A 26406-nucleotide genomic window follows, 5' to 3' on the forward strand; every position below is an offset into this window, starting at 1 on the left:
GCCCTCAACAGGACAGCCTCAAACTCTCCGCTTGTCTTTTAACACTCAGAACAGCCGCAGCACAGGCAGGAACTATACAAACCACCCCAGCCCACCTCACACAGCCCTGGCCATGGACAAACTGTCTCTCTGGCACAGGCCTGTTCTACACAAGGATCTGCTTCTGAATTAGGAGACAAATGTGTACAGGTCACTCTATAATGAGGGGTCTTGTACAGGCGGTCAAGAAGCAGGTACTGCATCTTAAAACCTGTAATGAAGTAAAGAATCTACGAACAAAATTATATCTTCATGTTAAATTTTGGCATTAGTAATTGGCTTGAGAAACTAAGCAGAAAGAAACATTTTGCTATTTGTTTCAAATGTCCTGGGATATCAGTTTTTTTGCCGATCAAAGCCATTTTACATTGTGGGCCACTAAGAAGCGTTCTGCAAGATCAAGGATTCGCCACTTTACATTCATTCGTTACGCTTACGTAACCCTTTTCTGGAAACTCCACCCAAAGCGCTTTACAGGTCATGGGGACTCCCCTCCCTCACCAGTGTGCAGCCCCACCTGGATGATTAAAACTTCAAATGGTGCTCATTTCCCCTACTCCATCCGTTCAAATGCATGTATCGAAGAAGGTTCATTGTTCATTTTGAAAAGCAGAATACTCAAGTCATCAACCTCAGAAGAGTAGCTGCAAATCAATTAAGTTTCTCCATCAGCAGTGGAATGCGAGGATTTATTTCTGACAACAATTCTATTTCATGGTTCTGCAGATGATAACACTGCTGATGAGTGTCATGAGGGTCGCCCCACGCTCCGTATTTCTCCGTATTTCCTGTGAGTGTCATGAGATGGAGGAGCGCCACTGCTGCAGCTCCATTCTGAAAAAGAAAAACGGTTGTGCCTTTTTTTTTTTATGGCCAATCACATGATGTGGTCACCAAGCATTTCTCAATAAATGAAAAGAAAAGCATGCAGAACTCTTACAACACCTCAACGAACCCTCGAGCTATGGTTTGGAAACTGACCAACCAGAAATCTAGAGGTTGAAAAACCACACTGGGACTGGAGGAGAAAATGGAGTCAGCCAGCAGTACGGAAAGATGAACTGTTCGCTCATTCTGACGTGGAAACCGTTTGTGCCCAGTTTAGAATACACTGTGCTTTGTGACACTGCCACAGTTTCAGAAAGAAAGGTATATTTGGCCCATCCTACCATCAAAGGCCTAACAAATCATCAGCACCCCGACTGAAACAGAAGTAAACAAATACAGTACATAGGCCTCCGCGGGAACATCATCATGGCTCATGGCGGCCAGCTGAATCAAGGTGCTGAAACACTTCCCAGTGTGGCAGATAGAGGGCGCCCCTCACAAAACAGCCTGTTCCTGGCTGGGTGTGAACCCAGACGCTGCAGTGAAACCCTCAGTGGGCGCCCTCAGTCCGCCCCTCCCTCCAAGTAATCTCTCATTCCGATTGTAAAAGCCAGCAGCAGTTTTCCTCCTCCCCCCCACAGCCCCCTGGCAGCCTTGTTAATGAACCCCCTCCATCTTCCCCCACAACCCCCAACCCCCGCATGCCTGCGAAAGCATTTCACGACACCGCTGCGGTTTTCTGCACACGAGCAGCACCTGACGTTGCCCAGCGGAGCCAAAAACTCGCGGAGGATTCCAAGAATGTCATTATCCTAATTGTCTGCCCCCTCGGAGCCTGACCTCCTCTCTCCAGAGGCATCTCTGCAGTTGCCCCCGGTCCTTGCACATGGTTCTTGCCAAGAAAGTGGAAAAGGAGACAGGCTGGCAAAGCTTGCAGTAGCTCTTGCCATTTCTAACCCCCTGGGATGGACAGCATTCCTCTCAGCACCAAGGACATTTTATTGCACTCATCTAACCATTAATAAAATCCAGTCACCTGCTCTCCAAAACCACTTGCCCACGGTAACTCAGCAGTACTCATTTATTTTTTTCAACTCTCTGCGTTAGGGCAACAAAAATGCCTTTTTCTTTTCTATTAAGAAACAGTTCTTTCAAACCTAACTACTGCATGTGAAGTGCTGCAGCTGGTAGGTAACACACTCTGTCTCGGTCTCATTCTGTGCATTGTAGCCACTGTCTTTGATGTGCCAGCTATATCATCCACTAACCCACTAATCCACTAATCATGATAAAACTGTGCACACTTGTGCAGTCATCAAAGAACTATTGTTGGCAGACTCTTCTCTACATCGTATCTCTTGCGCGAGTTGGAGAAAGTCAAACAAACCCACAAGGCAAACAAGAAAAAGGAGTTAAATGCAGGGCGATCATGTCGGAAGGCTCTTTTATTCTTTAAAACTCAGCAAGAAAAAGAACATGCCTGGATTTTTCCCCATCTTCCAGCATTCCATGCCCTTTCACGGGAGAGGATCAACACATTTAATGTTTTTTCTTCCTAACGGTCCTTTGAATAAAGCTGTCACTTTACACTGGTATTCTTGTGAAGCGATGGTATGCAGGTGGCTTGGCTTTCTTTTTGGGGATTCCTAGCAAATGAATTTTTGCAGAGCGTAATAACGGTGCGGGTCCTTTTTGTATTTCAGCACCCCAAATGATTTGCTAAAATATTCTTTTATCGTAATGCAAAAACAACAGAAGAATTCTGTAAAAAAAAAACGGTGAAAACATCACTAACAACGCACAGCATGGAAAACTTCTTTGCTGCTTTGCAACTCCCATCATGCTCCGTGTGCCATCATTCCCATTGTAATGGTTATGATGCCAAACGAATGTAGACTAGATTCACAGAAACGACACTCTGAGATAAACGAAGCTGACTGGTGCTGCATGTGATGATTATACCATGTGCAGTCCTCGGTAGATTCAGTTTTTCCACTGAAAGGTGTCAAACCGCTCAATGTTCCACATTCAATTTCTCACGAAAAACAAAAGTGTCCTGGGCGTGAAAAACACACAAAACACACAAAACCAAATCCGCTTTCAAAAGTGGAAAATCATTTTATAAAACATCCTTCTCACTTTCTAAAGATTGAATAAGCACAAATGTTACTGATCAATTAAATTGACAGCCGACATATCCGTTAGATGTGGGAATCATCCCACTGACAGCTGTCCAGTCAGTATACAAAGACGATTAAGTGACACTAAGAGCCAGTGAAATGTAAACTTTGAACAGATTGAATTACACATTAATTAGAGTCCGCGAATACATTACACCCATGCAGAAAGCTTTAGGCACAGCACATTCAATACAAACAAGTACGACAGTAAAAATAAAGGAAGTTGGACAAGCGGGTAAATGCTATTAACTAGACAGTGCCTGTGGTAATTCAGATATCACTAAGCAAAGTGCCTGCAAGCCATATCACCCTGCAGCTCACAACTGGCAACCCACTGGAGCCCAGCAAGTGTGAGCCTGGTCAGTACCTGGCTGAGAGACCTCCTGGGAAAAACGAAGGCTGCTGCTGGAAGAGGTGTGAGTGGGGCCAGCAGGGGGCGCTCACCCTGTGGTCTGTGTGGGTCCTAATGCCCCATTATAGTGACGGGGACACTATACTGTAAAAAGGCACCGTCCTTCGGATGAGACGTAAAATCGAGGTCCTGACTCTCTGTGGTCATTAAAAATCCCAGGGCATTTCTGGAAAAGGGTAGGGGTGTAACCCTGCTGTCCTGGACAAATTTCCCATTGGACCTTACCACTCATGGCCTCCTACTAATCCCCATCTATAAAATTGGTTACATCACTCTGTTCTCCTCCCCACTAATAGCTGGTGGAGGGGATCCCCATTACCTGTAAAACACTTTTGGGTGGGGTGTCCAGAAGAGTGCTATATAAGTGTAAGCAATTATTATTATTAATTTCTCAGCTAAGCAATTTTAGCTTAGATGACCAACATTCCTTGACAGTGGATTGACCACATGCCAAGTCAGTAGCCAACTGTAACTGGGATTATCCCAGTAGCAGCTACAGAGGTTTGGATGGGAATAGTCGACTATAGCTCTCTTAGTTCTCTGAAAAAAATGCACCCCCGGTGGCTTCCTGTGTTCTCAATGAGGGGCATGCTTCTCCTCCAATCAGCACCTTTTTTTCTGGTGTGGGGCTGTGCTACCTGTGACGTATAAAAATATGATTGGCTGGAAGGTGGGTGGCTCAGAGGAATGTCTGTCTTCACTTCCTCATTCTCTCCTGTGTGCCATCAGGGGGTTCAGAGCCGTAATCTGGTACATAATCAGCTAATCCAAAATTGAACAGGTATAACAAAACAAATATGATTTTTTGGACTATTTGGTCAACATTTTAAAAAAATTGAAAGCCAGAAGAGTCACATGTCTTGTCTATCATTAGAGTCCTCTGATAAACTGGCTCCAATGTCATGAGCTCCACTGCTGGCCCTTTGAAAACAGAATACAATTACAAAGAATTCCCTTAAGAAATCCCTCTAGACAGAAAGCATAACAGCACCTCTCACCATCAAGCAGCATGAGAGAGTGTTCATCAGACAACTATTTCTGTCTCGCAAGCAGGAAAAAAAAATAGCAGACGCAGAGAGTCATCCCTTTAGATTCTGCTGTAGTTTTTATTTTCAGACAACCCTTCTTAAAAAACAAAAACATTTTAAAGAAAAAAACAGAACTACAAAAAAAATGGTCTGAAGTTTCACAAACGACAAAATGTGCATCTGAACGAACTCCTGGCACTCTGACCTGCTCGATCCCCACAAAATAAAACACATGACGCTTGAGGAGTATAATCGCTTACAGTATTCCAGCTGTCAGGAGCCAGAAGTTCTGCCACTTCTATTTCATTTACACAGGCAGGGCAGAGTGGACTTAAATTAGCCAAGCCTTACAGTAGTTTAAAGGTTTGACAAGACAACCTATGAGAACAAATTATGTGCAACAAACCAGATCTATTAAGCGCAACAACAAGAGAAACACTGTTTTAGTTACATTAAACATGTATCGTACTATACAAGAATGTGATTTACTGTATTTCAGCAACAGACGTAAATTATCTTATTTCATTGGACCTGAGAAATTGCCTACATATTCTACAAATGTAAACATTTAATACAGCTTTACAGCTACCGTAGCGTAACTATATTGTGGCCATTTTCTTGCATAACAAGCGGGAGATATTTGTTCACGCACAGGTAGAGTAAATCTGTGTCATGTCAAAGTCAATTACTCTCTCCTGGCCATGGGGAGCTCATAGGTAACGCGTTAGATAGCTGTAGAGGTCATTTAGACCAATTAATTCAAGAAGGGATCCAGTTGAGCTCAAGAAGAAGGCAGTTGATGTCACAGAGATAGATTATAAGGGCATAATATAATGCCTGATAATTGTTACTGTCAATTCAATGTTAGCCCCCCAAAAAACTGAAAATCATGTTTAACTTAACTTAGCAATGATCGTAGAGGTTCTACCCTGTTTTGAGTATGTGAAATAGCCAAGACAAGGAATCTACCCAAAAAAGGTTAAATTATACTCACAGGCTTGAATCCACCACACAGAGCACCATGTTCTTAGTTAAACATCCACCAGAATGCAAATCTAACACTTATACTGGTGAAATAAGAATCTTGTGTTGAAGCAGGGAACTGTCCGTCTGAAAATGAGGAAGGAGGTCTTTATCCTACTATTTACAGTTCCTCTTGGTGTTGTACCAAGCAAAAGCCAACTTTCCTAGGGGGAAATGTCTTCCCCTAGCTGTCTGTTATAGGTCACACGAACAACACTGATAGAAAGTGACTCACCGCATGTGAAAGCTACAAGCACATAAATTGATTATGAAACTCTCAAATGTCAGCTTGCATCTTTTCTGCAGTCAGCTAAAACGGCAGCAAGACTCTAAAAGGCATTTATTAGACTGCACAAAGCCATGCCATAATGAAAATAAAACAGATGGCAAAGTATTCCCCTTATCTGAAGCAGAATCACAGGTTTCAACTGTAAAGACTAACATACGGGAAAAACATTCTTCGAGCTTCACTTAACAGGTTAAAGAAATTGAATTCATCTCCACCTTTCTCACGTTTGTAAAAGGCACCATCTACTTCACAAGGTCCTGGAAAGAACAGAGAATGCAAACAGATTTAAATTAAAAAAATCTACACCATCTTGCGTATTTATAAGCATGACAAGAAAGTCCTCTTTTCTCTACCAGTCCAAAGCTGAGGAGTTTGCTTTCAGATAGAAGAGAAGTCTCAGAAAAAAGGGTGCTTTAAGAACCGAAAGCCATCCTAACAAAATTGACGTTATGGCTTCCGTTTTTAAAGGAAATCCTCTGGCTGTTCTGCTGCTATGCTAAAGAAGGCGCGCTGTGCCGTTACTGCAGATACTATTGTGAGGACTGTCACCCAGCAGGGTCTGTGAAAACCCTAATGAATAACAAGCAGATGCACTCTAAAGATTAATAAAGGGTAAAAACAAGGAAAACGACAGCAACCACTCAAGACCATATGCAAGGTCACCAAAAAAGCAGTTTCAGTTATTTATTGGGGAAAATAAGTTAAAAATATTTGTTGGCCTTTCAGTCCCAACATCTCCTGTTGTCAAAGAAAACAAAAAGTGTTTAAAGCACTGCATAAAAATTCTGGCATACCATACAACTTATTAAAACCTCATAATTATCAAATGTAATATTCTATCACACAGACTGTCAATTGGAAAACCACAATAGGGATTTAAATACAAAAGACCATTACACTAAAAGGTTCCATTATTCAGTGCCTTGTGTGATGTCTAATGGACAGACAACTATATGGGGCTCCAATTTTCATTTCAAAGTGAGAACTTGCGATTCTGTGCAGATTTTACAAGAAATACATTTAATTTTACTTTGTGCTGTACAAGTCTTCTTACAGGTGTGGAAGAAAACACCATGTATATTTCGAACACCTCTCCACCTTTAAGTGTTAGAGCAATGCAAGTCTGCTCACTACATGAATGAGTTCCTCTCTACTCTATGCAGATCTATGGAAAACTGATTTAGCACCAAAAAGCACTGCAGGACACTGATGTTTGCAGCAACTGGCAACAAACCCAGGGAAGTCAAACAGAATGATAGGCATCCCACAAGATATCTTAAACAAAATACTTATTTAAAGGGATAAAAGTGAAAAGAACAGGAGCCTCCAGCTAAAAAAAAAGATAAGAGCCTCTGCCCACAGCAGTAACAAAACCAAGCGAAATGTAAATTAGTATAAAGACACAGCAGCTGGTACCCAAGTGTCCTCCTGCTTACGTAATCTCCATGGCAACAGAAGATGCAAAGTGGCCATCCTTCAGCATTTTGTCAGAATTTAACATTCCAAGTAGCCCACTGACATAGCATTTTTTATTTAAATTACACGTACAGCACGCTCACTGCTCTAATTACAGAACCAACGTACGCTGAAACAGAATGACTACTTTAAAAGAAATAATCATTCATGTCATTAAAACCAAACTTGCTGGGTGCAGAAAGGTGTGAACCAGACACAGATCAGCATTTCACAAAACGCTGAAGCAAGGTTTCCTTCTTACAGCTGAAAAAGAGAGAGCTGAGGAATAGCTAGGCTTAGAAACAGGAGCTGCTGGCGTTCCGACAGGCAAAACAAATCAAAAGCAAATAAATAATGACATTTTATACACGGCAGAAGCTGGCTGTCAGCTCGCTTTTGAACAGCTGACTCGGGGGTAACAAGAGCTCAACTTCAAAATGACTTCTCCTCCAAGACACTACCCAGTTCACACCTGGATATCCAAGCAGTCTAGATAAGTAATAAATTAACGTCACGAACTGGCAACCATCTGGAGACTGCAGGTACACCTGACCTTGCACTGTCAGAGTCTAACAGCATTTTGACCTCTTTCTTACTGGCCTTAAACCAAAGAATATATTCATCTGTGAAATGATGAAGAGCCAAATGTTTTTAACAAAACAAGGACTTGAAGCCAGAAGGCAATGTTATTACATTCCAGTCTGCCCCGGGGCCTGAATCAGGGTCCTGCTGAACTCGGGCACGGATGCCCATGCACATCCACAGACTAGAAATCACGAAGACAGAGTTCGTCCTGGCCAGCAGGAGCACGGATTTCACGCTTTATATTTCACGGGAGCACGGGATGCCAGCACAGCCTGCCCACCGACGCCTGGAGAAAACATGTGAGGACGACTCACCGTCTCCCAGCATCCTGTCTAGCCCCAGGACTTCCAGTCACCCCTCACCACGCCACACCAACACCACGGGACAAGTGCAAGGATCCCGGCACGGCTCGTGGTTTCACGGCGTCTCGCGAGTCAGTCTGCCGGGTTTGGCGCAGCTGGGGTTCATCACGTACAGATACGATACAGCCGAAAGAAAACAAACCATGGTCATTGGGCACATCTTGCTCATTTGACTGCTGGCAGTACTGTATGTTTTTCTGATGAAAATACATGAATAACAAAATATTAACACTGTCGACTTCTGTTGCTAAACACAGAAAAGACAATCAGTATCTCAGTTTTACGTTCCGTTTAGAGTAATAATAACTATGCATTTATGTAGCACTTTTCATCCCAAAGCTCTTTACATACAGGAGGGGACGAACATCATTCGCCGCTCAATTCTGGACCCACCTGAGTGACACGTCGCAGCCATTGTTCACCAGCAGCCCCACCACACAGCAAATCAGATCAAGGGAGAAACTGCTTGACCGACTGAGTTTAGGGAACTTTAGAGAGATCATGAAAGCCTCGAGTGTAATTCAGCCAGGACACTAGGGTTTGACACCCCACTCTATACTTTCAAAAATGCCCTGGAATCTTCAGTGACCAAGTAGTCCGGACCTTAATGTGTAACCGCATAGCAAAGATGGCACTGCCTACATCACAGCAACTCTGATCACCAGACTGTGGAGCTGGCCGGAAACACAACTGTGAATTATCTTTCTGTGTGCATTTGGGTATAGGACCGCAAAGATTCCCATCAACTGCTTTTACCTTCCAGAGCACAGCAGGGTCTGATCAAGGCCAGCTCAAGAGAAAAATGTTCCTGCAGTTAAATGACAAATAGATGAAGTTAGGGATTAACTATCTCATTACTGACCTCCACGTTAACTTCTCAACTATCACACAAAAGACAAGAACTGCTCAATGTGTTTGGATGAATTGAGAAATTCACCTTATTCACTTACAGTACGGAAGTAATTACGTGCTTAAACATATTCCTGCCTTATTCATGTAATTAGAAAGATGACATAAAACTGCTTACTAGTGAGCGATGTTATCTTGCCTTCATACAGAAATCACAGAATAAGCAGCACATTTTAAAGTGAGTCATTCATCCCAATGCCTTCTGAAAAAGCAAAGTTCTGCTGTAGAGACTGGCACTGGTATTTTGGGACATTAAGAACAGAGCAAAGTTGTTCTCCTGGGAAACAGCTGTCTCAGTTTACTTTAGAGCAAGTAAGTGGTTCTCTGTATTTTTAGCCGTGACTTGAACAATTTCTTAAACAAGCCTTTCATTTTTCTCCTTAAATGTGTGAACACGCAGAATTTCATTTTCAAGAAGCTCTAATACAGAGCTAACTGAATCTTAAATAAAAACCTCACATTATGAGAGCTCAAGCACATAATATTGATTCCTGAAAGCAGGTGTATCAACATATCACTATGCACTCAATCAACTTACATTTCACATTTAATCAAACTTATACCACTAGTTGCATTTGATCTCATTTCATGGCCTTGCTGCTTGGGTATAGGTGACTGTTTTATACTCCTGCATGAAGCTACTCACCAGTGATCCCACTGCTCCAAATGTCCAACTAAACAACTACCCAGAGTAACCACATCTAGCCTGTACTCATTCAATACAGCAGAACAATCCACAGTATCTTCTCTGTGGATTAATACAGTGAAAATAAGATGCAGAAAAGAAGACCGAGGCATGATATTCATGCAAGTGTTTATCGATACAAGGTGTGGACAATATTCCTAGACGTTTTACGTTCATCTGTATAGAAACATGGAATTCCACAAATGTGCATAACATCTGACTTTCACAGCTATAAAAACAATATGCACATCATTACTTCTTGGGTGCCCTGCATAATCAGCACATTCAGTCTCACACCACTAATCTATTTTTGTGTTAACCCCAAACATTCACAGAGAATGTTTTATTTCTAAAATTTCTCAAATTGGAAATGAACTGCTTTTCTTAAGAGACTGCATGCGTTGAATTAACATACACTTAACTTCAATGCAGAGGCGAATACACAGTCTTCACATAATAAATACATATTGTGCTTTCCGTCTCTGGAAGGAACAAGCAAGGGTGACACACCATTCGCCACTTTGACAATCTGTATCTCACAAGGTTTATCCACGCTGGTCTACTTTTTATGACCCAAGACACTATGAAAACAAGAGTAAGAATCCTGTTTTTTACTGTATTAAAATTACATTAATATTACACTACAAATACATTTCATATTTCAGAGTATACACATCTGTATACTGTAGTAGAATAGTTTGTAGCAGATTTGCATTAAATATTTACAGTTAAATGAACAACCATTATAAAACAAAACTGCATTCAAGTATATCTGCCACTGAGAAAACATGACAGCTTTTGAGCCCTTGCATTACAAAGGTGATTTCACAGATAGCACCTGCTGTCTCATAAACATAGCATGAGAGAAACACATCGCTGTAAGAACACAGATAAGTCTGACCTTTCAATAAAACACCTGATATTACTTGATATGGAGCCACTATTGCCTGTGTAATTTTAAACTCCTCTCGTGAATAAAGAAAAACATACTGTAAAGATTTATATGCATCTAAATTACAATATAACAAAAATGCAAGTTGTCTTCTTAATGTATTAATTTATCCACAGCTAGAACAGTCTCAGCTCATATACTGACACGTTAATGATGCCAAAATACAGTATTCTGAAGCAGAACTCTTCTTTTAGATAAATACTCTGGTGAGCATTTCAGGAACTGACTGGAACTCAAGAGCCACTGCAGAAAACCATGTTTGGGATTTTTGTTTAGCAAAGGCTGGGAATTATTAATCCAGAATTTGTAAAACTATGGAATAAATGATAATAAATGTTCCATCTCTTAACACAAAACTGTCAAAGCATTCATCATATTTTAACATTGCAAAAATTAAACTGGGTCATGTATTGTGGATTACTGCATTGCTATTTTCTTTAAATAAAGGTGAAGTCTTTGAAAAATGCTTTATTCATTTGATTCACATTTTAAAATGTTTAAAAAACAGTAGGCCACCAACACTCACAAGCTGGGTCTTACAAGACTTCCCTCCTCAGAAGAGTAGTTCTGCATTTGTGCAGCCCTCTGGCTAGAAGCTCATCATAAGACCTGAACAATATGATGCACAGTTTCTCAGCTGGTTAGCTTTTGTACACATCCGAGGAAATGCCATTACTGTGTGCAAAACTTCATGAATCCATTATATATCTTCTTTCCTGAACGTACAGTAACTCTCACTCAGGAAGGATACATTCTGAAAACACTCAAGAAAACACAGGGGCTGGTTCTGGAATCTGCAGCACTGTGGTTATTTTTAAAAGAAACACAAACATGGAGCTTTTCCTTTGGCAACCTGTTCACATTTTCCACTCAATGAATTCAGACATCCCAACACATTAGCAATCCTTAACAAGTTCTGACAACTTAGCAAAGCGGGCTCCTCTGGTTGTTCTTGGCTGATGTAAAGCAAACGAATAAGGAGAAGCAGAATTCTAACAGGACTGAACAACCAACAAAACAACACTGGTCTGGTCAGGAAACAGTGTGGACATGATTCATGCCAAATAGGACTACACAACTATTTATAAAACTTGTTGCTCTTACACAGAGCTACACTCAGAGCCAAAACCCCTGCACACTAAATTGCTCTACTTCAAGACAAAAGTTCCACCTGGCATTACAAAAAATTATGGTCAGGCTGATTGATCTTTAAAAAAAACAACATAAAATGCTTTTCCCATAATGTGCACAAGTGTGTACTCTTCATCAGCCATGTCTAGTTCTGTAAAAGAGACTTTCCCAGTATACTGTCGCTGTTAAGCAGAGAAGAAAACAGGCCCTGCCGACTGGCACCATGGAATTGGAGTTGGTGCTGCTGCCTCAGCGCTAGAGGCGTCGGTCTGTGTGGAGTTTGCATGTTCACTTGGGTCTTCCCCAGGAGTTCCCATTTCCTCCCACTTCCCAGGGACATGTGGCTGAGGTTACCTGGTCCCTGCATGGTGGTGGTATGTGCATGTGGGTAGTACAATGGACTGGTCCTTCGTCTGTGGCCTGTTCTTTCGGGATTGTCTCTGGGTTACTACAACCCCTACCAGGATTAATCACATTTCTGATAATGCCGGCATCACACTGCATGACTTTTCCTAGGATTTTAGTAATCGTAAGAAAATCACAGCGAGTTGTAGAGAGTCGCAGCTCGCGCCCGTGACCGTCAGTTGTGTAGTGTGACACCCCCAGCGATTCAGTCATAGCACTCTTAACAGCCCCTACGACTCTCTGCGACTCGCTACGACAAAATCAAACTGGTTTGATTTTCTCGTAGCGAGTCGCAAGTCGTAGGGGTGGGCAGTGAGCCAGATGTGTACTTGTGAGATAATGTGCCCATTATAGTACACGTTACAGTGCAATACTAATTTGTTGACATTATTCGTTTTAAAGGGGTTTTATATTTTGAACTGTGTTTTATTTTTGTAAATTTGTTCTATATTTATAAAGAAGAATTATATTTTTGAAGGTGCTTACTTGTGGAAAACAATGTCTGTGTTACACTTTTCAAGATGTTTACGTGTTTGTTCTCCATGTTGTTTGTTTACTTTCGTGCAGGTGCTCCTCTTGTGCTCCACAGTGATTGGCTGCCGGAATGAGGCGACCTGGCCGTACTTTAGCGGCGCAATGCGATATCTGGAACTGTGATGAAAAGTCGCGAGGGAATCGTGTGATTAGCCACCCCCTGCGATTCCTAGTCGTATAATTTGACACCCTCTAGGACAGAAAAGGCAGCGAGATTCAGCAACTGCAGTCATTAAACCTGACGTGCTCTCCGACTAGAAGTTGTGCCGAGTCGTGTAGTGTGACGCTGGCTTAAGCGTCTTTTCTTTCATAATGGTGCAGATGTCAAATTTATCAGGTCCGCAGAATGTGATGATTCCAAAGTCTCTTGACTACCTTGAAAAGGATGTGTTCATTTAAATTTAGAAACTATTGCACAATGGGTTTTACACCAGTTTTTGCTTTTCTATTTTTCCCACAGTTTGGAATAAAATCCCTATAGGTAGCAGCACAAAAGGAACACAAATGCTAATGCACATTGCGCAGACTGAGTCATTCAGAGCTGCAGCAAAGTCACTATATTCCCCAGAAGCCGTTTTGCATCTTAATGGATGCTTCTTCCTATCACCTTAAGAATACATAAGGCAGAACGAGGCCACAGTCTGTGCTAGGACTGCAAGACTTCGTTGAAAAATAGGCAGAGAGCAAGGTTGGGACGTGATAATGAGATCCTTGCAGTAGTGTATCCCTTTGGAGAACACAGCACTATAATTTAATTTCAACCATTTTCTCGCATTAAAAACTAAAAAAAAAAGCCTTAAAATAATTATGAACACTACAAATCCACCACTGTTCCTAGTTACCTTGTAGTCTCTTCGCAGGAAACACACTATACAGTTCAGGTAAAGTCCACACTCTAGCCCATCACAGAATTACCCACCACACAGCTGGAACCCACTCAAACAGCTGGGTGGACAGATGAGGGTTGGTTGCTTGTTCACAGGCACAACATCAGCACCCACAGCAGAGCTTTGCAGCTACAGCTTTCCAGGCAGGACGGAGGAGAGATGACACACGAGCAGAGTGCTGGCCTGGGCAGATGACTGAGTGTCATCACTTTCCTCTCACTATATTGATTTTTCTATCCTGTTTTTACACGTCAGGATTACAATTTAAAAAATATGTACTTCTTTCGAGCTCCCAGCACAGAATCATACACCTACAACAGGAAGCACAAGGGAGTGTGGAATACACCAATCCATGTTTTGGTTGCAAAACCAGAAGCAGGGAGGTCCAGTGCAACTCATCTGATCCAGTGTGTCCAGACAGAGGAAACTGTTTTAGAAAAAGGTTTGGATACAGAAGAGAATGCCGACTGAAGGGCAAAGCTGTGGAGAACGATCCGACTTTGGATAAAGAAATTACTATATTCTAGACAAATGTCTCCTGGACATCATTATAAATCCAACCTATGACTAGAAATCGAAAAACCAGGTATCCTTTATTACTTTACGATAACCCCATGTACTGTATTATAGCTAAATAACATAAGAAAATGAAATGTACCAAACTCCAACTATAAAAATGTTGTTGTACTGTACAGTGCCTTACAGTGCCCAGAGAACTGGGTGTCCACTACTACAAAGTCAACGAAAGCAATCACCTCACATCAATCATAGCTGGGTTTGCTGCAGCAACAGTGAGTTGCTCAAACAAATCTGTGATTGAGACACGCAATTATGAGCAGGTGTCCTGCCGGAAAAAACAAACAAACGGTATTGCACCTTAGACTCTGCGAGACTTAAAGGATTAACACCGCAGGACAGTTCGGAATCCTCAATTGCGCTCATTGCGCTTCTGAGCTGGTGGTTAGTCAAATGAGCCTGTCCCATCATCTGCACTGACTCACTGCAGGGGTCTCGGAAGTACATGACCACAGATTTCTTCCCAAATACAGTGATTTCATCCTGCAGTATCGGACTGCGACAGGATACGCGCACACGTGCCAAAAGACATTAAGATAATTTAGTCAGGATTTTTTTTAGCATGTAACTGATCTAATACCTAATGCAACTTACTGTATATCTTGACCGCAAAACAAAACAGTTATGAGATTAAGCTAGGCTGCTGAAAAGGAATTGCTATAAATGACACTGTCATTATCAGATAAAAATGCCGTTTAATTTCAAACACATAAGCCAGGATCTCTCACAAGCACACAACGATTCAGACGCGGTACGAGCTTAGCCACGTTGTCCAGAATTTGCAGCAACTTAAAACTGCAATGGGAGGGTACGGGCAGAGACGACCTATTACGCCAAATGACATCGGAAGCATGATTTATCAGCTACGAGCCACTAATACAAACCAGAACAACCTGAATCTCCCCCCCCCCCCCCATGCAAGCAGGGACAGCTCGATTGTATCACCTACCTGTAGGTCTGCTCCGTGCGTCCTGCAGTTGATGTACTTGTCCCACGCCTGGGACAAATTCATCAGGTGCCGACTCGCCATTCCAGCCCCAGGATGAGCAAAAATAATAACACTCTTCGCGTAGAAGGATGTCAGGCTATGGTAGTCCGAGCCGAACAGCCTCCGGGGAGATGGGTGACGCAGAGAAGTTCAACATTTTTTGGGGGGGGTCGATGCTCACTTCTGGTTGGGGTTGTTTTTCCCCACGTCACCGAGCTTATTCTTCGAACACACGGCTGAACTGTTCAGGAGAAAGTAAAAAAAACATAATAATCATTATAATTAGACAGCGTACAGTAGCTCGTAGCTAACCGCAGCGTTTCCCTTCCGTGCTAGTGCTAACCAAACTGCGGATGCTGACAGCAAACCCTAAACCCGTACCTCACCTCCCGGGGGTCACAAGAAAGCAGGCAACATCATCATCATCATCATCATCCTTGGAACAGTAGGCGAATTTCTACATGTACGCCTTGCAGAAGAGAGAAATATACAGTTGCCGTACGTGGCAGCGAGTTACAGAGCACGCACACTGAAACACTCATTTTTCTGCCTCCGGGATCGACCTGTCTCCCAACTTTGGCACGGCTCACGGGCTTTCTCTCGACACGTGCCAAGAGAAATACACCTTCGCGGACCCATCAGTACGCCCGAACACCGTGCAACAGACACTGCATTTCGCTTTAGATCGATTTAAAGCATTTCGCCGCAATTACATACCCTGTGATCGCTCTCCCCATTTACAGCCAGCCAGCGTTTAAAAGCTTAAGGTCCCGTGACACCAACAGCGGCGTCAACGGCAGCGTCTCCGGCCGACGTTTTTCACGCTTTCCTATGGTTCATCCTGTCGGAATTGTTTAAAGAAGAATTGAGGGGGGAGACAGTATTCAGTTGCAATCCCAGCCTACCAGTTCTCCTATTTCTTCTCCGCTGTTTCTACCTGCAACCCATCTCCCTTTGGGCAACGGGCATACAACACACAACACAGGAAATACCGCCCATAAGCGCTGTCTGCTGCCCCTATTGGTCACTCCGCCGCTGCCGCCTGTCAATCAAGAACATCTCTTTCAAAAGACCGTCTGCCTCAGCAATCACTCAAATTTCGTCAGGCCAAATTTTCCGCTTTCTAGGGCGGAGTTTTGTTACAATTCTTAACAAATCCGCATTTTGACTGATATAACGTGCAAAACGATTACGGCTAGGCGGTATCGATCCTGTTATGTACCGGTGTTTTACTCTAACTCGTTTATGTATATAGATGCACAAATATTTCATATAGATAAAATCGATAATTATACGTACTTAAGTTTGTTTTAAAACACCTACTTTTTATAAATTTAAAATTGAACTTCTGTAAGTTTACATATCAAAATTACAAATCAATACACCTTTAGATTATTTGACATATCCTGTCCATGTGCTAAACAGCTCCTGATAGGTGTAGGTTAGTTCGTGTTAGGTCTTGTAATTCTTTTCCAGGACGTCAAATAAATAAAAAAATCTGACCACAAATGAACACCAGTCCTCAAAACATTTATTTATCATAGTGACAATAAAATCGGAAATTAGATGCACATCTCATCTTCTCCTCTGCTGCAGTCACAGTGATGCGCTGACACCTTGGGACAATTCAAAGCTGTATCTTTATACATCTAATCGTCATCGTCATACCGTGTCGGGAACTGATACTACTTAACATATATCAATAGGTAATGTTCAAAAGTCTACTTTACTGATACTTGAGATGTGTCTCTTTAAAGGCATATGGATGTGTCTGTCAGCTCTTACAGACTATGTGAAGTACACATTTCATATTATCTCACAGTTATAGATCTGGAATAGATTCATCTATAGTGAAACTGTACATACCGGATGCTGAAATATGTCTACCGTCGTAATGATAAAATCCAAATTTCCTATGCAATAAAACTAAGGAGAAAATTATTAAAACTTGCATTTTAGGTGAAAGAGACTGGGAATTTAAAATCATTTGCACCATATTTCTTTTAACTGAGAGAAAAATACAATTTATATTTTGACATATTGTATACAATATATGTGCAGTTTGTTTTAGCCAGCAGCTGTCCGACCCTGCAAATTACAGCTATCAGCGCCCTGAAATTCAGCAGGTGTGAGCCTGGCCAGTACCTGGATGAGAGACCTCCTAGGAAAGCTAAGGCTGCTGCTGGAAAAGATGTTCGTGGGGCCAGTAGGGGGCGCTCACCCTGCAGTCTGTGTGGGTCCTAATGCCCCAGCTGTACAGTGCCTTGCGAAAGTATTCGGCCCCCTTGAACTTTTCAACCTTTTGCCACATTTCAGGCTTCAAACATAAAGATATAAATTTTTTATTTTATGTGAAGAATCACCAACAAGTGGGACACAATTGTGAAGTGGAACGAAATCTATTGGATTTTTGAAACTTTTTTAACTAATAAAAAAATGAAAAGTGGGGCGTGCAAACTTTCAGTGCAGCAAACTCACTCCAGAAGTTCAGCGAGGATCTCTGAATGATCCAATGTTGTCCTAAATGACTGATGGTGATAAATAGAATCCACCTGTGTGTAATCAAGTCTCTGTATAAATGCACCTGCTCTGTGATAGTCTCAAGGTTCTGTTGAAAGCGCAGAGAGCATCATGAAGACCAAGGAACACACCAGGCAGGTCCGTAATACTGTTGTGGAGAAGTTTAAAGCCGGATTTGGATACAAAAAGATTTCCCAAGCTTCAAACATCCCAAGGAGCACTGTGCACGCGATCATCTTGAAATGGAAGGAGTATCAGACCACTGCAAATCTACCAAGACCTGGCCGTCCCTCTAAACTTTCAGCTCAGACAAGGAGAAGACTGATCAGAGATGCAGCCAAGAGGCCCATGATCACTCTGGATGAACTGCAGAGAACTACAGCTGAGGTGGGAGAGTCTGTCCATAGGACAACAATCAGTCTTACACTGCACAAATCTGGCCTTTATGGAAGAGTGGCAAGAAGAAAGCCATTTCTCAAAGATATCCATAAAAAGTCTCGTCTAAAGTTTGCCACAAGCCACCTGGGAGACACCCCAAACATGTGGAAGAAGGTGCTCTGGTCAGATGAAACCAAAATTGAACTTTTTGGCCACAATGCAAAACGATATGTTTGGCGTAAAAGCAACACAGCTCATCACCCTCAACACACCATCCCCACTGTCAAACATGGTGGTGGCAGCATCATGGTTTGGGCCTGCTTTTCTTCAGCAGGGACAGGGAAGATGGTTAAAATTGAGGGGAAGATGGATGCAGCCAAATACAGGACCATTCTGGATGAAAACCTGTTGGAGTCTGCAAAAGACCTGAAACTGGGACGGAGATTTATCTTCCAACAAGACAATGATCCCAAACATACAGCAAAATCTACAAAGGAATGGTTCACAAATAAACGTATCCAGGTGTTTGAATGGCCAAGTCAAAGTCCAGACCTGAATCCAATCGAGAATCTGTGGAAAGAGCTGAAAACTGCTGTTCACAAACGCTCTCCATCCAACCTCACTGAGCTCGAGCTGTTTTGCAAGGAAGAATGGGCAAGAATTTCAGTCTCTCGATGTGCAAAACTGATAGAGACATACCCCAAGTGACTTGCAGCTGTAATCACAGCAAAAGGTGGCTCTACAAAGTATTAACGCAAGGGGGCCGAATAATTTTGCACGCCCCACTTTTCATTTTTTTATTAGTTAAAAAAGTTTCAAAAATCCAATAGATTTCGTTCCACTTCACAATTGTGTCCCACTTGTTGGTGATTCTTCACATAAAATAAAAAATTTATATCTTTATGTTTGAAGCCTGAAATGTGGCAAAAGGTTGAAAAGTTCAAGGGGGCCGAATACTTTCGCAAGGCACTGTAAAGTGCTTTGAATGGTGTATCCAGGAAAGTGTTATAGAAGTATAATTATTATTTTTTATTTTACTGTAAATGCAAAACAAGCCTTTACTAGTCTGCAATGGTAAAATTGATATTTTTAGACAACTATTTGGAAATTTAGATTGCAACTAAACAGCATTTTGCATGTATGACTTCAAAACCAAAAGTGTAGGATCAGCCTTGTTTGGACTGTGTTACATTGTATTTTGTTTGTCAGACTGTCTTAAAATAATAATCCCTTCTCTTTATTTAATACATGTCAGAGCATCTAAATGTAGATGAGAATGAGAACTCATCACAATGAATTGAATCAATCAACCAATTTATTAAAATGCATGAGAATGAGAAAAGGCCTGTTCTCAGCAGGTTTTCTTTTGCCAAAACATGCATTGTTTTTTTTTATACTTTCTTCTCCTTTCAGTAGAAAGAGAAGTGCGCTAAAGGGTCTGGAGGGAGGGAAGTGTGAAGCAGGAGAGCTGAGGAAAAAAACAGAAGCGGAGTCAGAATGGGGTCAGGCCTGAGACCACAGGGCTGCTGAAAACAGAACAGGCTCAGGTCATCCCCAACCGCAGCGCAGGTCATGGGGACAGACCTGCTGCTGTGTGTTGCCTTGCTGTTTTGTTTTCTCTGAGAGCAAACTGTTAAAGTCATTTGAAGTAAAAAGTGTCTGCAGCAGGTCGAAGTACGTGGCTGGGATATTTATAGCACATAGTGTACCACTCCTGTCTATAGCGGGTGCATAATAGAGGAAGCGGGTTTGCTTACAGTTGTAAAAGGTGAGAATGATCGTGGTGCTAGCTGTCTCTCAAACTGTGACCCCAGCCCCTGCCCCCTGCAGCCCCCTGCTAGATCACATCTCTGTATGACACTACAGTTTATCACGGAGGAGAAACTTGTAAGGTGCTTGCCTTAAAGTGGAGGTGGCAAAGATTTCACTTGCACTGTCAGACTACAGTGCAGTCTTGGGGTAATTTAAGGTCTATTTTTAAAACTGTATCCTAAAACAAATTTAAACTAGTCTATAATAATAATGTTTCTTTATTAGCCCTATACAATTTCTTGCATTAGGAATGCGTCTTTTCGCATACCCCAGCTTATGCGAAAAGACTAAAGTCTGTTAAAGACTTTAATCTGGGATGGTCATTTAAGGCTTCAACCTGACTATCACTCACATATACAGTAGATCAGGCTCTGAGTGTGAGCTCAGCCTTCAAACGCACCTTCAGACAACACACTGACTGGAGACATTTTTAAAATGCAGCTATCGCACGTGTGGCTATAACATTTGTGAGCCCCTGACGTCCCACGCTACGCACCCTTGAGAAAAAACCATTGGCATGCTGAAATAATAAATTGAAAAGGCATGAGTAGAAATAATTTAAAAAAAAAAACAAGATCCAAAACCAGGATGCATTTTGCATGAAAATAAAAAATGTTCAACTTTTTTCAGGTAGACATTTAACGGAGCCCCACAACCGTTCAATTCAATTCATCAATATGCTCTGGTGTATTATAGCCTCAATGCATCCACCCATATTCTAGCCCCTTGCTCCTGCTGAGGGTCAGTGTAGTGACAGGCTAGTGAGCAGGGCAGCCCAGAATTTCCTTTCCTTTCCCCGGCAACCATCTCCAGCTCCTCCTGCAGGACTGAGCAGCGACTCATCTCCACTGTCCTCCCAGTCTGCCAAACTCCTCTCCCTGTCACGGCGAGTAAGTCCAGCAGCCCTAGGGAGAAACCTCATTTCCACCTCTTGCCTGTGCAATCTCACTCTCTCAGTCACAACCCACAGCTCGTGTTCGCAGGCGAGGACGTCATTCCTATTCTTATTCAATGCTAACATCTGACACCTGCCTGAATCTGAATTATTTAACTAGGCACATCATTTAGAGAGAACACAGGTAAACATTATTGAAAGGCAAAAGTCTGCCAGAGAGTAACATGTGCTTGTGAAGAACATGCCTGCAGGACGTGAGTTAGCCCATTACTGTCTGTGTGCTCAGGCCTGTGCACACACTAAGGTATATGAGAGCCATTTGAATTTGATCGATTTTTACTCCTGCTTTGCAGTTGTGTGCAGCTGAGGACCTGAGAGCTATAGCACGGTTGACTGAGCAGGAGTGAGTGAAGAGACCACAAGTGAAGTGTCACAGAGCTCTTCACACTGGTCTTGAACGTCGAGGAGATTATATAAGACGTGGATCTTAGACGATTATGTAATTACAGGTGTGGGGGATGCGAACAGGTTAAAAGGAAGAGAGAAGAAAAAAAAACCCAATCTGCTTAGTCATCTCTTTGTCCCTGAGAGCTTATTATTCCACAAACGGAAGTCTGAGCTTTGGTGATATCAAAATTATTCTCATAGTTAGCAACATAATGAGAACAGACCAATTAATGGGCACTGTCTGGTCTGCACGTCAGCTCTGCATGGGGTAAAGCGGATTTTATCAAATATTTTTAAAATGGTTTCATTATCATGTAACGTGCAATGTAGATGCTATCATATACTGTAGGTGTCTTTACACCATGTGACGAGCTATAAGCCTATATATGAGCTCAATTAATGTTTGGTTGAAATATTTTCATATTTTGTACTGGAAGAGGATCAAAGGTGTGATGTGGGTTGGCTGGTTAACTCATGTCCACAGGAATGTTCTGACCGAGATCAAATGGAGAATAATGATTTACAAGAGAACATTGATCCATTGTGATGCGTAGGGTATAGCGCTATGTGTCAATTCGCTAAAGGCAAACCGGAATTTACAGACACAGTATTTCAATTAGAAAGCAGTCAATGGACATTCAAAACGACGTCACGGCTGGGCAAACACTTGGCAGGTGACGTCTCATTCAGACAAGCGCGGCGTTTTGCACGCAGCAAGTAGAAACATCAGATATATATACACAACGGGAAACACGGATCTAGAGGAGGCTGCTCGTTTTGACGCGTCGTCGACAACTTCTAGACCACGTGGGAGTGCGGAACAAGCGACCCAGCCCAGTTGTTGAAGTTGATACTTTGACTTCCTTCAAAAAAAAAAACTGCTGGATGAGATTCTGCGATCAATCAATTAACACCTAACGACCAAACAGGCTAGATGGACCAGATGGCTCCTCTGGTTTGGAACTTTTCTTGTGTTCTTAATTAAAACTCTGTGGTGCATTGTGCTCTTTCAATTGTTCTGTAATATTCCCCCCCTTCCAAACACTGCCAGTGATCGTTTCCTCCAGCTATTCTTACTTTCATTTTTAAAACACGACTTCACCTTGCAGGCACAACATCGTTGTTTTTAAAGAATATGTGTATATAGCAGATTTTCTTCTCCAAGATCAAGCAGTTTAAATGTGAAAATTAAAGATGAGCTGCTGCACTCTATGAATTGGCTTCATCACTCTGTTCTACCCACTGAGAGCTGGTGTGTGGGGAGTGCACTGGTGCACTATGGCTGCCGTCGCATCATCCAGGTGGGGCTGCACACTGGGGGTGGTGGAGGGGATCCCCATTACCTGTAAAGCGCTTTGAGTGGAGTGTCCAAGAAAGCGTAAGCAATTATTATTATTATTATTATTATTGCTGTCCAGTTCAATAACCTGTGCTGGCGGTGGGGTCTTACAGTGTAGGTTTGTTCAACACTGACTTGTTTAATAACACAGATCGATCAGTAAGCTGAGGTGGCAGACAAAGAGAAACACTTCAAGACGTTTATATATATATGCACGATATCATATTGTGATTCTATGATACAACTGTGTTAATCTTTTGGGATACAGAGTAGCAAACAGCGCCATCTAGTGTTGCATCGTGTAAAACACGTAATAAGCTTATGATCTCGAAACCGTTAGCAATTCAGAAACTCCGACCGCAAAACCTCAGATCTCCGTTATGATCTGAGCTCTCCGCTATTTTGTGCATTTCTCGTTCAGAGCTCCAGGAGACGTTCTCCGCCGTTTCTTAAGTAACGTTGTTTTACAGGCAATACTCCATATCACATTAATTGTACGTCTCTTGCCAATACATGTATTAATCATAAATAGATTTCAGGCTACGAAATGTGAAAGTTAGTTTCTTGTCCACTTATTAAGAAACCATCCTTTAAAAAATCAATTCAGCTCATGATTTAATTCGATAGATTCACAATACCTGCCTTACAGTGGACAGAATATAAAACACTTTGAAATGTAAGATTTTTTGTGCAATCACTAATTTAAATACGGTACTTTAAGAATTAGTCCCATTTCACAATCGTTATTTTGATTTCATTTCAGGGAATTGCTGTTACAGATAGTTGCAGAAACTGAATTTAAAGTTTGTGATGTATGTTATTTACATCCTACTAACATTTGTACAGCTGCACCATTGTGTAAGCCCAGAGGTAGTTATGCACTTTTCAGAGCCACTGGTATGAAGGTCACTAAAAAACGGCTTTTTAATAAGACAGTTTTAAAAACAAAATGTTTTTAAAATTTGGATTTCAGGAAAATCTAATAAACCTTTAATTTAATTAAAAGTATCGCCTTTCAGTGAGCAAGGTTTATAACGTTTAAACACCAGGGGGCTCCAAACATACATCCCAGATTATGTAAGAGCAATTTTCATTTATCAGCTAACTTTCCCAATATGAATTTACAAGATGTTTTTTAGGTTTTAGTTAACTTCAAAGCGCTGCAAAACGGAGGAGGCGATTTCGATATTCTTGAAGCAATGTACATTACATTCACATTCAGAGACAATTTGGACATTTATATTTGTAAAATAAAAGAATAGGAAGGCAGTAAAAATTGCTCTCCAATAGTACCCTATACTTTACCTGCTAGGGATGCACACATTTTCAAAAGGGATGTCAGGAAAGAGATTCATACAAGAACAATTAAATCATATAGTGAAAAGAGTGTATTTTATATGAATATTTTCGTACAAATCTGAGTCATGTCACCAATGGATTCTCCAAGCTGAACTCACCAGAGAGCGCATGTGGAAACCACTTTAAAAGTGGAAGCGCATTTACCCCTCAGTATAGGAGGCACTAGTGTGCACAGAGAGTTGCAGGAGCTTGGAACAAGTGTACCAGCCAGTAGAGTTGATACTCTATATAGGCTGGGGGAGCCAGGCAGCCTCATCTTGTCTTAGACTTTTCTTATATTCTTTTGTGCACTGCCTCCAGTGATGAGGCATGTACGATGTGCCAGGTACAGAACATGTTTTTACCTTCAGCGAATCAAAGGAATAGAGAAGAACAAGAGTTTATTTTTCTAAATCAAGCAGATATAGGTCCTTTCACTGTCAACTGTTAATCGAACTCACCATGGTGTGTTTCTTTTTCTCAAAGTACAGTAATAGCTTTTACTACTTTTGAAATTTCCGGCACATTACAGTGCTCTCTACGCTAAAAAAAGTGTTGTTAAGACCAGAGGATAAAATTGGGAATGAGTACCGGGATCAAAGATTCGTTATTTTTAACAGTATTTCAAAAAGTAAACCTAGTACTTAGAATAAATCGAAATAAGAAAAGATAATTTGGGAATTTGAAATGGTGAGGAAGCAGGCAAGTGTAGATGTCTTAAATATAAATAGATGTCTTAAATATAAATGACAAAGAACCACAGAAACACCAAAAAATGCTTGTCTTATGTAGCAGCACACTGAGATTGAAGTTACAGAAAGACCCCTCCCTTGTTTTTGTCCTTTCATATTTTCCTAATAGAAACTGCCCCGACAGGCCCATCTTCACCCCCTTGTGTGCACGAGATGTTCGCGTGAGTCGAGGGGAGCTGGACGACATGCTACTTGACTGTTTGGGGCTGGCAAGTCTTTCTTCCCTCTCACACTGTTTTTGTAGGAAAAACAAACAGTGGTATTATTTCTTAAACACCATCTTATTTTGCAGAACCGAGCTGCTCAGGGGAATTTGAGTATTTCCCAGTAATTCTTACTTTCACAAAGACTGGTGAACCACTGTCAAGCCTCAAGGACACTATGTGATACAAAACCATGAAACCACTAGCAGTCTCCCAGAAAGTCCTTCCACAGCTGCTTAATTGAGCAACAACACTGCTGCACTATGGTACTGTATGTAGAAGGTCAAGACTAGTCATGCACAGTGTTATGTTGTGCCATGTTGTTTAACCAGAGGGTATGTAGAACTCAAATGTCCTGCAACGTTCAGGTACAGAAGTAAGATGTCAAAGAAGAAATTCGTGTGAAAGTGCAATGCAATGTTAAAGTGGGCTTCAGTGAACATGAATGCTTAAAGGAAAAGCTCAGAACCACCCTGTAAAAAAGGTCTTTCTTTATTTTTGGGTAGCTGTACAGAACGTAACATCTCTCTTACACCAGCTGCACATACAAGAGATTGTCAGTGTGCAATACTTTAATGCAAGGCCTCAACCCCTTTCCTTCACGATGAAGTCATCGAAACACTTCGCACAGGCGTGCCAAACAGCTGTATTGACAGAAGGCGCAGACAGACCTAGTTGCATTTTTATGTTCTTTGTCTTTGAGTTTTTACTTCACATTCTGCCATAGAGGGTAAACTTCACAGTAACACCTGATACTTTAAAGATCTCCTCCTCCCACTGCGGGATACCGTAAAAAACTGAAAGCACCAGAGGGAAAACCAAAAAATAAAAAAACTGGAGAGACATCTATAGTTGTATTTATTTACAATAAAAAAAAACTTCCAACGGATTAAAAATGGCAAACAGGAATCAGAACGAATCTAAAATGTTTTTTTTAAAGAATTACTGTGTTAAAAAAAAAACAAACACCTGGAACACACTGGTTTCCATCACACTCAGTGCCTTATTGGGTAAGTATAGTAACAGGCAAAAGCTGCCGTTGACACCAGTGGCAAGAGACCAAGAGTCAGACAAAGGAAGTCCCCCGTGCTGGCAGCTTGTCCCTCGCACGTTACTACCCAAAGCTTGATTCCACGCAGCCCACGCCCACCACGTTGTCAGGGCACAGGCAGGAGCGGCCCGAGGGGTTGGCGAGACACAGGTGGGTGCAGCCGCCGTTGTTCACGGAGCAGTAGTTCTGCCCTGGAGACGAAGCAGAAGAGAGGGCTACTGCGGCGCCGGACAGGACACGCTCCCCCACCATCGCCCCTGGAACCCCTCGTGTGACCGGAGGGGGTTCCCCGCCCGGCTGGTCATTCAAGACGCCCGAGACCCGGGGGGGGCAGCGTGAAGCCCTCTCCCAAACGCCTTTCGCAGGAAAGCCGGGAGAGGACAAGGAGGCACACCAGACGCCA

General features: G+C 42.0%; 2 protein-coding genes across 6 annotated transcripts in view; both read right to left on the reverse strand.

Moving 5' to 3' along the window:
• The window catches only part of lyst (lysosomal trafficking regulator), an 88930-nt gene extending 72694 nt beyond the window's left edge, over positions 1–16236 (reverse strand). For 4 of the 5 annotated variants that reach the window (XM_069179924.1, XM_069179925.1, XM_069179926.1 and 1 more), the window contains exons 1-2: positions 15986–16236; positions 15230–15509 (exon numbers count right to left, since the gene is read on the reverse strand). In XM_069179924.1, coding sequence (XP_069036025.1) covers positions 15230–15310 — 81 coding nt within the window. In that variant the 5' untranslated portion in view covers positions 15311–15509; positions 15986–16236. Of the gene's footprint in view, positions 1–5481; positions 5714–15229; positions 15510–15985 lie in introns of those variants that run through there. The other variant, XM_069179927.1, reaches the window with a different exon arrangement.
• A 9192-nt stretch (positions 16237–25428) lies between these two features.
• Positions 25429–26406, reverse strand: part of nid1a (nidogen 1a) — a 32542-nt gene continuing 31564 nt past the window's right edge. The window contains exon 20 of the mRNA XM_069179858.1: positions 25429–26194. Coding sequence (XP_069035959.1) covers positions 26067–26194 — 128 coding nt within the window. The 3' untranslated portion in view covers positions 25429–26066. The remainder of the gene's footprint in view (positions 26195–26406) is intronic.

This window comes from Lepisosteus oculatus, chromosome 17, assembly GCF_040954835.1.
Source record: "Lepisosteus oculatus isolate fLepOcu1 chromosome 17, fLepOcu1.hap2, whole genome shotgun sequence".
Taxonomy (NCBI): domain Eukaryota; kingdom Metazoa; phylum Chordata; class Actinopteri; order Semionotiformes; family Lepisosteidae; genus Lepisosteus; species Lepisosteus oculatus.